The 14,912-nt window shown below is 48.2% G+C and overlaps 1 protein-coding gene across 2 annotated transcripts in view; it reads right to left on the bottom strand.

Moving 5' to 3' along the window:
• Positions 1 to 14,912, bottom strand: part of Dock1 (dedicator of cytokinesis 1) — a 441,986-nt gene that overhangs the window by 55,599 nt on the left and 371,475 nt on the right. For both annotated transcript variants that reach the window (XM_026384205.2, XM_026384206.2), the window contains exons 34-35: positions 4,577 to 4,662; positions 4,234 to 4,390 (exon numbers count right to left, since the gene is read on the bottom strand). In XM_026384205.2, coding sequence (XP_026239990.1) covers positions 4,234 to 4,390; positions 4,577 to 4,662 — 243 coding nt within the window. The remainder of the gene's footprint in view (positions 1 to 4,233; positions 4,391 to 4,576; positions 4,663 to 14,912) is intronic.

Below are 14,912 nucleotides of genomic sequence, written 5' to 3'. Positions count from 1 at the left end.
CTAGGGCTGGATCCCTGTCCTTCACACTGCACAGCAGGGCTATCGTGACCTTCCTTTCTCTCAGAGATACAGAACGTCTTCTATTTTCTGTCGGTATTGACATGTGTCCTCTTCCCAGGACTTCGAAACCTCTCCAGAGGAGAGCCCCCATCTCCAATCCCAATTCCTGTGGAAACCTCTGTGTCTTTTATGTCCAATTCTGGCTGCTCTGGTGTCCCCTGGGCTGCAGCAGCGCCTCTCACTCTCCCAGCAGCCGGGCCTCAAAGCCCCGCTACAATGGCACTAGAGTGCCCCCATCCCTTCCAACTGCCTGCTTGGCCTTGGCATCCAGGGCTCAGAGACGTGCACTGTTTCAGTTTTGGTTCCTGAATTGCTCCAACAGATGCGAAGTTGTTAAGACTCTGGTCGCAACATGGCATGCATTGCCTTGGAAGGGGTCATGGAGACAGAAACGGGCCTCTGTCCTGAGGCGGCTCTCTCAGCCTGCAAGGTGGGCGTGCTGACGACTGCAGAAGAGCAAGGGGCCACACGCCGAGTTAGCCACCAATGAGTAGGGTCACCCCGAGTGGAGGCGACAAGGAATGCTGCTTACAGAGTCAGTGAGGTGGGAACCAGGACCCAACACACACCCAGAGCAGCTTGTAGGGGACGGGACGTTCAGGGGACTTAGAGCGCTGGGCAAAGTGACTGCTCAGGACCCTTGTTTTTTCATTTTCCATTTTGATTTTCTACGAGCAGGGAAGAGCAGGGTATTAATGAGCCTTATGACTTAGCATATTCCATAAACCCGGTCTTAAAAAAAAAAATCACAGAACTGGTCCTAAAATGGAAATCTGGCAGTGGACTTAAAGGGTACTGACACATTTTATGTTCTCTATTTTATTTGCTAACTTATTTATAAATGTACTTTTATTTTTAATGGACACATAGTGACTGTACGCATTTGGGGTACAGGGTGACATTTCAATACACATAGCACGGAATGACAGGATCGGGGTAAATGGAACATCTTTCCCTCAGAACTTTATCATTTATTTCTTTGTGCTAGGAAAATTCAAATTACTTTCCATTTTGAAATATTCAACTAATTATTGCCAACCATAGTTCCTGTATACTATGGAACATTAGAAGCTATTTCTGCTGTGCTGGACCTGCTAACTTGATTTTTAACTTGATTTTCCCCTTGATTTTTTAACTTTAGAATTTCTGCTTAGTGACTAGTTGAGTCTATTTATGTACCTCTAATACACATTAACATAGCTATATTCATTTAGAGATAGATATACATATTTATCTCCATACTATTCTTGTTTCTACAAGTAAAGGTGAAAATGGACCAGGAGATTCATGTATGTATATAAAATTTAGAGGTAGGAGACGTCTCTGTAAAACTCTAGCATCTGGTTTCTATTTATCCCACGGACTTATTTTTTCATATCAAAACTTTAAAACGGGTTGGGATCCACTCTACCTTCCCCAGGGGGTAGCTCCAGATAGAACTCTGTGCTCCTCAGGAAGTGACTGAGGATGTCCCTCGTGGAGGGGGTTAGTAGTGTGAGATGGTCTGGGCTGTCCTGGTGTGTCCCGGTTAAGCAGAGCGAGTGCTGACCCCAGCGACAGGAGGTGGGCACTGAACCAGACTCTCAATCAAGGAGGAACACAGGTCAACATCGGAAACTAAACCGCAGGTGTCAGCACCAGAGTGTTTCCAGGGCGAATTCCGGTGACACATTCAGGCACATTCAGGGCACACCATGTCTTCTCCACCCAGTGCCATGTTCTGGTGAGCACAAGAGATCTTGCTTAAAACAAATTCAAGTCCTAATCATCAAAATTGGAACCCTAATAAACCTACCCATAATTCTTCCTTACAGACACTCCAGGCCCCTGAGCTCCCTTAAGGATCAAATGGAGCACGATAACTTTATGTCCATAGCCGGGGGAGGGTGGGGGGGGATTCTGAAAAGACCTTCGTTTGTTCCCCTAGCAACACACTGGCTTCTGTTTCCATCAACCACACTGGCACCATGAAAGTCACTTACTTGGGGGAAGAGGCAAGAATGTAAAGACATGGAAGGCAGAGTCAGGTGACTCCCTCTGCCTAGGATACAGGCCAGCCTACCTGAGCAGAGCCAGTTGCTGTGCTACTTGGTCAGTTTATAGGTAAATGCAAAGACAAACAGAGCCATGGCACAGATCTCAGGACACAGCCTGGAGCCAGTGACTCTCTGGTTGACCAAGACTCTTCTTAGCATGAGCAAACATGTTTAGGTTTGGGGGCTTGATAGTTTTGCCCTCTGTCATGAGCAGTTGGATGATGAGACTGACTATCCAAGGGATTTCTCATTGTGTCAGAGTGTTTTGAATTTCTCATTTGTGGGGGCAGTTTCTGCATCTATTACCCATCTGTTCTTGCACAGTCGCCCCTTTGTCAAGAGAGCTCTTAGCATATAATTTGTGGTTGTTTCAAATGCCTGGACGGATAATTCCAAAACCTCTGTCCCATCTGAGTTGGGTTCTAACGGCTGCTGAGTCTTCAGCCTGTGCTTGTTTTCAGTGCTTGATTCACATTGAAGGCAATAATGATGCACTGGGTAAGAGCAAGAGGCATCTAGTTCTGGCTCCCAGGCTGATTTCTGTCCCGGGATTCTGCTGCAGTAAGCTGTGCTTCTCTGTAGCCTCCTGTCTCTGTGGTGGTGGAGGCAGCCGCTAGCCTGAGAAGATGGCCTAAGAGGAGCTGCTGATGCTTCAATTTGACTTTTTTCTAGGGGAAGGCAGTGACATTCCCATGCTCTTCAAGTGCTGGACGGCGCACCAGAAGACCCAGTGTTTGCCTTCTAAAGGAAAAGAAAACTTGCTACCCAAAATGTTTAATATTAGCCTAAACAGATTATCTGACCCTGGGATGAAGGGGCTAGGACTGCTCTTGAGCTTTAGCTGCAGAGTTCTTAATGGAAAGACACAGATTTAATATTGACACAAAGTGTATACAAAGTGAAAATTCTCCTTTTTTTTTTTTTAATCTTTTGAATTCAAACACCTCGAGTTGCTTTTTAGGAATGAGTGACTTGTCCCATTCCTCCTGGCAGGAAAGTCCATTTTGTGAGCTCCAAGCACCTGCAAATAACAGCTGTGGAAGTTAGGGGAAGCATCTGTTTGTTGGCCAATGGCAGGTAGGCGAGGGCTCTGAAATCCAGAGGCTGACGGCTGGGAACTGAAGGCAGGGATCTGGAGCCCAGGAGGAAGCAGGAGCTCTGGGTGTGAGAGCCCTGTGGCTGCTCAGAGCTGTGAGGCTTGCCAGCCACTCCCTGGACTTGAGCCCTGGTGTCATCAAGCTCATCAGCTCCACTGGATTTCCTGGGCATACCTCAGGAAGGGCATGTCCACAGACCCGGCCACACCAGAGCAGCAGTGCATGGACGTCTCCAAGTTCACCTGCCATCAATGCTGCCCTGCACCGACCTCCTGCAGCTGCTGGAAAAAAATGACCCCAAACTTCATGGCCTCCAAGAACAGATGTGCACCCTCTCACAGTTCTAGAGGCCAGGAGTCCACAGTCAAGGCATCGGCAGGGCTGTGCCCCTCCTGTTGGCTCTGGGGAGGGTCCTCCCTGTGCCTTATAGCTTCTGGTGGCCCCAAGCATTCTGCAGCTGTGGCTCCCTCACTCCGACCTCTGCCTCCTCCTCCTTCATGTGGCCTTCCTGTTCCAGGTCTTCTCTTCTGCATCTTCTGAGACCATTTGTCATTGGACTTAGGCCTCTTCTCCTGTCCCCAGGTAATCCAGGATAATCTCATCTCGAGATTCTTAATTACATCTGCAAGGACTCTTTTCCAGATAAGGGCACATTCGTGGGTTCTGAGGATCAGGATGTGCGTGCATTTCCTGAGACCACCCTGCACCCCGCTCACCAGAGGACACCTTCTAAACTCCTAGCAGCAGAGACTTAAGATCTGTGACCCACAAGGTGCTACCATGGTTACATAATGAGATGGCTGGCCACCTTTGACCACGGCAGGGGGACATCTGCAGGGGAGCTGTTTCTGCACACGTTCAGAGTGCATCTGCAATCAGGTCATTACTCGGTCCTGGCAGCAGCAGATGAGGAGATGGGCAAAGGAAGCCATGTTCTGCTGTGGAGAGCCCCATGCCCATGGTCAGGTGGGCCCCGGAAGGCTGAGGTGGGGCTCTGGGCATGCTGTAGAGATGGAGGGCCTGATTAGCTTCCCACTCACCAGCACATTGACGGTGCAGCTCATGCGGTTCTCCTTGTTCTCGTCATGCATGATGGTCCTGTAGTCCAGCAGCCTCTCCATCAGACGCACCACCAGCCTCACGAAGGTCTCCCCGGTCTTGGCGAGATACTTGTGCTTCCTGCAGTGCTCCAGGAGGCTGGAAAATAACCACGCACACCTCGCCGATCACGCTCAGGAAGAAAAAGTCAACGGAGGTGCAATTTTAAATGTTTCCCATTATTAACACATTTTAATTATTTCTGGGCTACAAAGTTCATTGTCGTCTAATGACAGCCTCCCCGTCTCTGCTCTGACATAGATCCCACTGCTCGTCAACACTCACATTTTATCGAACAGCACTTTGTACTGCTCGTCTCCGCGGCCTCCCTCCACTTCGTGATCCAGCTTGGTGATGATCTCATTTTCAAACTAGGATTCAACAGAGGAGGAGGAAATCATCAGCATGACGGATACATCGCTTTGACTTGAGTGCAAATAGTACATAAATCGGTGGGTTCATCGCGGGTGCCGCTGAAGGCTGACCGCGTGTGAAAGATGCCATCCCTGAGCCCTGGGGGTCTCTGAAGGTCCCCAGCCATAGAAAGTCCCTCATTCCCTTCCAATGGCAGAAGTAAGAAGTGGGGAAAGAAAGGCAAGAGAGTCACAGGGAACAAAACCAAGGAGTGATGTGAATGAACACACGTCTCCAGCTTCAACTTGCCGAACAAGTAACCTCTGAGAGAGTGCGGTGGCCCTGGAAGTGAACTTCCCAGCCAAGAGCTCTCCGCAACCTGAAAACAGCCCAGGCACCGCTTCCTGCCACTCTGCCAGAGATCTTAGTGCAATATCTCCCTCCAGTTGAAAAATGTTAAAAGCAACAGGGGCAAGGCCCCTAAAGAGACCACTCAGGAAGGTTGATCCCGGGCCTGTCCTGTTCCCACAGAGCTTCTGAATGGATTTCCAGTTCCTCAGAAATGACTCTCAAATCCATGCTTTTCAAAAACTCTAAATTCTGGGGAGTGGCAAATCTTCAAACTGTCTTGAAGGGCTGCCCTGGGCCGGAAATCACTACCTTGAAGAGGAGGAGTCTGCTTGCCCCTCCTCGTCCCTGGTGGGAGCCAGGGGACCACCATGCCACAAAGGGCCCTGGGGCTGCCCATCCAGGTGAGCTAGTAGGAAGGAGGGGCTGTGGAAGTGTCAGGTCATGCGAGGGTCTCTAGGAGTCCTTTGAAAGACACCATCGATCACCTGGTTTTGATCAACAACCCTCAAGGGCCCCACTATGATGAGGATCCTGTAAGAACTTAAGCTGCATGAGAGCAAGCGTTTCTTCTCTTCTGGGCATGGCCATATCCCAGGGCCCAGACAGTGCATGAGGTGGAGACGCTAATGGAATGAACTTGCTGTGAGTCCATAAATGACTGGATAGAGCTGGGCAGGGCTCAGCATGTCAGCACAAAAGCCGGCCAGCAGACTGCAGACACATCCTGATCTCTGGGCCTTGCGAGCCATGTGGCGAGCACAGCTGGTCTGGGGCACCTGTGACAGACACTGTCTATCCACTGGGGACGTGGGGTGCTGCTGCTGCTGCTGCAGTGGCAGCTACCTGTGGCTCCTGGGCAACAGAAAGCCTGACCCAAGGAGGGATTTCCACACAGGCCCAGACCTTCCTGTCCTCAATCAGGACACATGGCCTGAAGTCAGTGTCACCCTGCTGCAGATGAAACGGGACCTTAAAATGGAGCTAGAGAGGAATAAGGAGTCCCGCGTGGCATCGGGACTCAGCCATGCCTCAGCCTCGGGAGCTCTGTGAGGGTCCTCAGTTCTCTCCTGACCTTCTCCTTGTCTCCTCCCCACATAAACACCTCCTTTTGATTCTTTTTAGACTAAGAAGTTCACAGGAACTTAGGAACCTGGAAAGAACTGCTTCTCTTAGAGGAAAAAGAATGACTTGCCTTTTTTCCCTACCTGAAGTTTCATGATAATGACTTTCACTATAAAACCACAACCTTCTGAAGTTGACCCACTATTACTCTGCCCTTCATAGAATTGTGTAAGAGGCCATTCATTTTGGAATCTGACATAGATGAGGTAGCTTGCCAACAACTACGAAGATGGGATTTCAAGCAGTCCTACCTTTGGGGTGGGGCCAAATATAAAACGATGCTTCGGAACAAATAACTGAGACATAAAGTAGGACTAAATTTAATCAAAATATATGATTCTACTCCATACATGTTTAATGAGTGCCTACGATGGGGAAAGTAGACAGAATGCAGAAAGCATGCTTCCTCCTAACGCAGAGACACACAGGCCTTTAAAATCACTCATCACGTGTCAATCAAAGGTATTAGAATTTGGAGTCTACTTTGTGAAAATGGCATGTTTGCTCTGATTCCACATAAACCTTGCTGTCACAAACAAGCAACGAGGAAGCTCCAGCTCCTTAAGTATGCTGCTTATCAAATTTTGACTGATGAATTTAATGTTTTTCTAAAAAGAGTGAATGAATGAGCACATCAGAACATAGCTGATTCTAATTTTGCTAACCTCTAGTCTAAACTAAGTAATTTGCACAAACACCTGGCAACTGTGTGCTGTTTATCAGCAAGGATTCAACACCAGAGATCTGCAGCCAGCCTCTAATTCCAGGGTCTCTGTTAATTTTTACTGAACACACTAGAATCAATTTGCTACTGTGCTGTGAACTGTTGTCATAATCAGAATTAAACGATCGTGTCCAAATAAATTGGAGAAAGTACATTTGCTGACGGAGCAGAGTTGGTTTTATAAAAGTCATGTTTACCTTATTCTTGATGCACACTGTCTAGTGAGCTGCAGCAGGGTTCTCTGTGGTTAGGATAAAATTAGCAGGGGCTCACGATGCTGCTCAAAAGGCAGCAGAGCCACACTCATGTCACAAGCAAAGTCACTACGTTTCCCCTCTCTTTTCTGAATCACCAATGTTGCTACAAAAGTACCCACAGGGTGTCCAACTTTAAATATTGAACAGAGCACCTCTAAGTATCTGACGCCAGCAGCCCTCCAGGAAGAGGAAATGTACAAGGATAGGGATGTAAGGCTTCGGAAGGGTGCTTTGCATTGAACCTGACAGGGCTGGGGGCTGCACTCACGGTGGCATTTTAACTAACTAGAAAGGAACCATTGCTGTCCTGCCTGTTACCGAGGCAAGCCATGGGTTATTGACTCCTGGTCCAGAGACTGTGAGAGAAGCATCCCCAGTAGCGGATAACCCCAAAGCCAGTTACTTTCGGCTTGGAATGCCTAATTTCTGTCTGGGGTTAGATTTATCACTGTCATTATAATACATTTATAAACATATAAAATCAGGCCTGCATGTCTCAGGGATCCAGGAACACACTTTCATAAGAGATTGGGGGTTTTATCCTAGCTTGGGCACAAACAATTCACCTCATGGACAAAGGGCACAGAAGCTCTCAGGAGCTGGAGAAACTGGGGTCTATACACGTGGTCTGCTTTGTATGACAGCAAAAGGTTTATTTGACTCTTTATGTGGGAACCTTAGTACACAATTGTTCCCTGCTCAAAGAGCTCTGCTTTCTCCTGGTTTTCAATGAAAAAATGCTCTGAAGATTCTACAGGTAGGGTTGGGGTGTTTGAGCACCTCTGATTTGGGGCATGCCGTGGAAGCAGGCTCCCTGTGTCCGCCCCACCTCCAGATGGAGCTGGACCATTTCCCATGACATCTGCAGGAGGGGCGAGAGGGAGAAGATGCTTGACTGTATCTGGGCAGGAAACATGCCAAGAAGGAGATTCGGCAGAGACAGGCTGGCGCTTGAAAACCCCAGGGGCTCTGGGCTCCCTGGCTGCTGTCCAAAAGGTTCCGGTTCCCCCAATCTGCCCTCAGCCTTTAATGCCTGTGCTCAGACACACACACGGACACTTCCTCTTGCCTAGCCACTCTCTCCACTTAATTACGTACTTCATTAATCTCTGGCCCTCCGCCCCGCCTTCTGAAACCCCCAAGTCTTCCGGGGTGGTCTACAAGCAGGCAGCTCCCTGACCTTGCTGCCCTGGAGGAGGATGCATGAGGCTGCACACTCCAGAGCCACACGCTGGGGGCAGCCTGGCTGGAGCTGCCGGCTGCCTGGTCGTGACACCTGGCCACCCCTGAGACAGACACAGCAGCTCCCACTCCTACATGACACAGATCTAGGAGTGACTTTTGGGCTGGGAGCAGCCACAGTGGAGCCTCATAGTGAGTCCTATTTAATTTAAAGGTCATGGGCACTTGGGTAGCTTTTTGGTGAAGAGCTTTGAAGGACAGAATTCAATGTACTCAGCACTCCTGGATCAAGGGCACCTTTACATCTGACTTCATATTGCATGTTGCACCTTCTCTCAGACCACTTTACTTCTGGCTTTAACAAATAAAAGCCTAATTCTTGAGCTACGTTTCCTTCTTAAGTATCCAAAGCAATAAAACCAAGTATTATTTTGAAATGAAAAGCACAAATAAACAAACTAACAAATAAAAATCCCAATGAATTGGAGAATAAGCAAAATAAAAATGCCACCAAACTTATTCACATTCATATTACAGTGCAAAATATATTGGCTTTTCCACCAAGTGGCAGAAGCTGCCAGCATTTACTTGGGTTATTCAATTATTTGCTTCAGGTTACTGGCATGGGCAGTAGGAAGAGATTATTCAAACAGGAACTCAGAAACACTGACGACACAAAGATTACTCATGTTCTAACATTGTTACAACTAAATGGGAATTTCTGGAAGTTGTGGAGCAATTTACTGAGCCTCACAAAGATGACAGAAAATAGCTCCATGATTGAAAATATTATTTTGCTGTGGCGCCTTTTCCATTCCACTTTTATTAATGGTATGTGGCCCATATGGTCATTTGCTGCAATTCTCAGCTGTTAGTTCTGTATTTTCCAAAGGCATAACAAATGAAATTCTTTAAAAGGATGTCAGGGGAGAATTTAAAGCCTGCTTTTGTTTATGAAGTAAAGTCCAGGGTGAGGCTGAGACGCCAAGTATCATCCATTCAGAGGGCAGGGTTCTTGGAGAGAAGGAGGGGAGGTCAGCGTGAGGCCAGGCCAGGGCTCGGCTCTGGCTGCCAAAGCCAGGCGAGTCTGGGTGGATCGCACCCCACACTTCCCCCAGGCTAGCTGGGCACGTTCTGAAACCGTATCAAGTGAGGGGTCTTCCTCTAAGAAACGCAGACCTCCCAACGTCCTCCGTTCAAGGGTAGAAGTGCTATTCTGGGATTGGGAGAGGAGCAGGATGGGGCAGGTGACAATGACACAAAGGTGCGGGTAACGAGAAGGTGACAGGTCACAAAGACAGTGTCCTGGAGAAGTAATGGGAAGGCAGAAGCAGTGGGGGGAAATGCTTAGGAGAAGAGGAGGGAGATCCAGAGCATGGGAGACTCTTCAGGAAGGCCAGAAGAGTCAGGACGGCCGAGGGAGCTGGGGCGTGAGGAGCCCCCTGAGATAAAAGGGGAAAGATGAGAAACGGGCTTCTGTTGAGTACAGACTCCCTGGACAGGGCCGAGAAATGACGGCAGGATTGTGGGGAAAATAATGCAGGAGCCTGGCAAAGTCCCCTGTCCAGGGCCACCTTGGGGGCCACCGCTAGGGAAGCAGCAAGCCGAGGTGCCCCAGGTGTCCTTGCCTTCCTGCACACACAGCACCAAGGAGGGAGAGAACCACCCAAAGGTGGGAGCTCATGCCCTTCCCAAGCAGGGGTGGGGACAAATTGGCCCAGTGCAGAGGGGTAGAAGAGCCACTCTGGTCACAGAAAAAGTTACGCAGTATCTAGTCAATCAAGATGTCTCCCTTCCGGGGACCACAGATCCCCCGCTGTGAACACCAGCCTGAGAGGAAGCCTTTAGGTGGGAGAGATCTCTGTTCCCAGGCTGCTTTGTACAAACGGGGCCTCCTACCTCACCTGCTCCTGCCTGGTCCAGCCTCCTCCTGGCTGGCTGGAAACAACACTCTCTCCCTTTGTGTCAGGTCCACACACAATGTGGTCCTGCACAGGTGACGGCCACAGTGTTAGGGACCCTTCGTTCTTTGCAGAACTGAGTCCCCATCTGCAAGGACCTGCCCAGCAGAGACAGTCAAGATGACTTGGGGACTCACTGAAGCCCTGGAGGGAGCATCCCAGGTCACTGTGAGGACAGGGCTCCCAAATGGATAACTCCACGCCACCAAGGCAGCCTGGCCAAGATGTGGCACTGGAGAGGCAGGACAAGGGCAATGGCATGCTGATTTTCAAGGAAGAATTCTGGCTTTTCTTAGAAAAATGGAGAAAAGAATTTGACTCTTGGGGGAATGTAAGGGAAAGAACATTCTGGTACAATGGCCTCCACAGGCATGGAGGAGCACAAAGGCAGTGATTCTGGACAACTGCGGAAAAGCCAATGTGCAACATGCCCTTCTGAAGCACCAGCCATGGCTGGATGGGGTTTAATCTCAAGCAAAATGGCAGGTGTCCCCCCACCCCCAATCCAGCAGGTCCCCTCTCCACTCCAACTGCAAGAGCGCAGCCCAACCCGGACACAACACAGATTTCACCAACGGCAGGAAATTAGGAGCTCCACCCTCAGGGACAGAGAGACTTGAAAAGGATGAGCTGTGTCATATGTTCAAAACACAAAGTTTTTAAAACAAAAGCCTCTCGTCTTCCCCTCACTCCATTAGGTCTGCACATCTGCCATGAACGCGGAGGCAATTTAAGCCCTTGTTGATGTGACTAATAGTGTTAGATAATTGGATTTGTGGTGGATTAGTTAAACAGCAGCCAACCGTCCCTGTCCCAGGAGCTCTTGGGTGGAGAGGCAGGCAGGGCCCGCTGTGCTCTGGAGGGCCGCAGTCCCAGGCATGGCTGCAGGGAGTGGGGGCCTCTTGGCGAAGGGGTGAGCCGCAGCGAGAGCAGGAAGGAGGCGGGAGAGGTAGGAGGAGTGCTGGGGCGAGGAGAGCCTCGCTGACAGTACGGATCTGAGCATCCCCCGAAGGTCGTGGGGCTAAAATCTGCTCCCAGTGGGCCCTACCGGGAGGTGGGGGACTCTGCAGGAGGTGAGGCCCGCAGGTCTTAAGGTCCCTGGGGGTGGGGGGGACAGTGGGACCCCAGCCCTCCACACTCTCCTTTTTCTTCCTGGCCGTGAGGTGTGCCCCTCATTCCTGCCTGATGGCTGCGGCTGATCACCACGGAGTGACCACCTCCCATAGGGAGCCGAAGTAAGCCTTTTCTTTTCATAAGTTGATTATCTCACTTGTTTGTTATGGCGAAAAGCTGACTAACAAAATAATCTTTTTCTTTTTTTACAAGCTTTAGTTCACCTGCCTTAATTTTAAAAACCTATTAACCAATGGCTTAATGGTCAGCTTGAGTGGCTGACCATGTGCATTCTGAAGCAGGCTCTCCTGTGGACCTGACCCTGCCTGCTGTGCCCTTGCTGGCCTCTACCAAGCCAGGCCTGCTCTGTGCCAGAGAAGCTGCTTGCATTCATGCCATGAGACTCAAGGCACAAAGCTCCTTCATGGTAGTACTCAGAGAGCTTGGTTTTCTGGGAGAACACTGGAAGGTCTCAAAGCCCCCGCTGGGGAGCGGGTTAGACTGGAAGCAGAACTCATGGCTCCTGCCCACACACCTGGGGGAAGCTGGCGGACAGAAAGCACTCCCTCCCAGGACTGTCCTGAGATACTTTGAAGCCACAGTGAGACAGCAAGTAGACAAGAAGAATGAGGAAGGGGAAGCAGACAGAAGCCAGGCCTCATCCATCTTCATTCCAGCTGCCCTTGGCCTTTACTTTGACCCAAAGACTACTTTTTAAAAATGATGAATGGTGTAGTGTTTTAAAGGCATTTGACCTTATTTTTCTGGGCTAGCGACATTTATCTATATAAACACATTTCCCCCTTTGCCTGATTATATATATATATATATATATGTGTCTTCTATTTTATTTTTACATTTCCAGGGATTGAACTCAGGGCCTCCTGAGTGCTAGGCAAGGCTCTACCACTGAGCTTCATCCCAACTCCTTTTTATTTTTTCTTCTGAAGCAGAATCTGGCTAAGTTGCCGAGGCTGGCCTCTAACTGCAGACGCCCCCTGCCTTAGCTTCCCTTGAAGGTAAGCACACACCACTGTGCCTGGCTAAATACCGATGCCTGAGTGCTTTGAAAGCTCCTGGCAGTGTTTGTAATATGCAGTCAGGGCTAGGAACCAAAGCTAACTTCCCCCCTGTGTTAGGATTGAACCCGATTCTTTAATAGCGCTTTTCATAAACTCTTTCTTTGGGCTTGATTTACATAAAATTCAAAAAGTGATATAAATTTTCTGCCTAGGAAAAGTAGTTTAAATTATAATTTGTAGCTTCAGTAGGTTGGCAGTGAGATTGGGACCATGATCTGGAGCCAGCAGCAATGAATGTAGATGGGGTGTATCCTATAGCACTGATTCCAAACATTTTGGCAATGATGTCAAAAGTTACAAAATTACTTTGAATCAGCAATTGCATTTCTGAGAATGTATGCTGGGCAAACTTTCGAGATGAATTTGAGCTGTGTGCTTAAATGTGCTCACGGCACAGTTATTCACAGTAGTGACAATCTGCCAAGGATCCAGATGCCTGCAGTAGGGAATGGATCAGTCCAGGACAGTCACTCTATTCCATGAGAGGCAACACTCTCAGTCACTACCTTGCAATCAAGGACAGGGTCTCTAATATATTGTCAATCATATAGTGTTACCAAAAAAAAAAAAAAAAAAGAAAGAAAGAAAGAAAGAAAGAAAGAAAGAAAAGAATAAGACAAAAGAAAAGAAAGAAAGAAAAATAAAAAACCTAGTTACAATATTACACACATATAGGGAAACATACGTGTAAAGAAACGGGACATTTCATGTGCACTGATGAACTATCAATGAGGGCAACAAGACAGGTCTTTTGGTGTTTTTTTTTTTTTAATGTCTTCTCTTTAATTTTATAAAAAATAAACAAGAGGAGACCTTCTTCTCCCATGTAAAAAAAAGAAGGAATCAGGTAGGAAGGAAGAACTGAAGGAAAAGACTGATTTTACATTTGGGAAAATAAAATATAGCTTCTCTGTTGCCCACACTGGAGTAGTTCCACAGAGCAACTACCAGTCATGTTGTAAAGGCAGCAGAGGGGTCGAGGTGCAAGCACAATGACATCCCAGCCAGGGATCCTCTGTGCTTGGAGGGTGTTACGGGTGTGCAGAGGTCAAGAGATCAAGGGCAAGGACTCCAACAACCAGACTCTGTTCTTGTGCTCCCTAGAGCTTCAGGGGTCAATCCCCAAAAAACGGCCAAGCCAGGCTATGCGCAGTGTGGGGCCTGCACTGGGAGCTGCCTGCTGCCCGGGGTGCAGCACAGAGACGGTGATCATGGCTGGGTTTCTGACCTCACAACAAGGCATAGCCACAGAGACACATCCTTCACGGTGTCCAGGACTCTGATACAGGATTTACAGGCCTGCTTTTATTCCACTTTCACAAGAGCCCTTCGGGTACAGCCCATTTTATGCCTATGTTAGAGCTCTGAATTGGAGACATAAAGAGACCAGTGATTTGTTCAACATCCAGGGACTTCGCTGAGCCCAGGAATCCCTGTCTACCTGACTGGGGAGTCTGGACTCAGCTCCTGCTCCGAGTGGCAGGTTCCTTTTGTTTTGCAATTCTCTTTTCTGTTCTAGGAAATAGCAAATGGTTCTTCACGGATTCTGCCTTTGTACAATAATGGTGAAATCTACCCATGATCATCTGAACTGTTCAAAGCTCTCTTAAAAATATAGAGTACAAGATGGGTAAAGAAACTCTACCTTCAACATTAGAAACCACTAAAATCACACTACTTTAACAGACGCAGTTTTCATTTCCTTTCAAAATAGGACTCTTTCTCAAAATTCTCCAGAAATCCATGCAGGTTGCTCAGCATGCCAACTTGCCTGAGTTGCTGTATTTTCTAAAAGCTAACTTTTTTAGGAGTCTTTTTTTTTTTCTTCAATAGAAGAGAACCTGACATTTGGACATTCAGGGGTATGTGCAAACGCGTGAGAGCACCTGTGCACACGTGTGTGCGAGTGCGCAGACTGCAGGAACACTATGCTTACTTTCATGGGATGGAGGGAAGGAGATTTTGTTACTTGCTAAGAGTAAATTATGCAGAGATGCCCTTCATGCTTTCACAGTGTTTCGAGCACTTTCTTTGAGGAATTCCCATCAGCCCCACAGCACAAATAGAAGATCCGGATGCATACATGGAAGAATTAAAGAGTTTAAACTTTAAAGTAACATTACTATGCCATACGCAGCCAGTCTGACAGAATACAGTAAATAACATTTGCTCAGACACTTTACCATGCACAAAGCATGCAGGGTGAGAAAGAGACTTTGACCCAGGGTTTAATGTCTAAGTCCAGATAAAAATAAGCAAATAAAAGCAAAGGTTGAGAACAGTCCCTCCCCACAGATGACGAGAAAGAATGACAACTTATCCAACAAGGAAAATCCCAGGCCTTTCCCCCCTTGAGCTGCAGGGAATTTTCACGTTTACCACTTTAACACTAGAATCTTCTTTGCAACTCTTTCAGGGTTTCCAGGCTGTCCCCATCAGCCCCCCGGTTGGCCACGGTGCACATCTGTGTCCTTA

Source organism: Urocitellus parryii, chromosome 5 (genome assembly GCF_045843805.1).
Source record: "Urocitellus parryii isolate mUroPar1 chromosome 5, mUroPar1.hap1, whole genome shotgun sequence".
NCBI classification, from domain to species: domain Eukaryota; kingdom Metazoa; phylum Chordata; class Mammalia; order Rodentia; family Sciuridae; genus Urocitellus; species Urocitellus parryii.
This window is presented reverse-complemented; position numbering and strand designations above follow the sequence as displayed.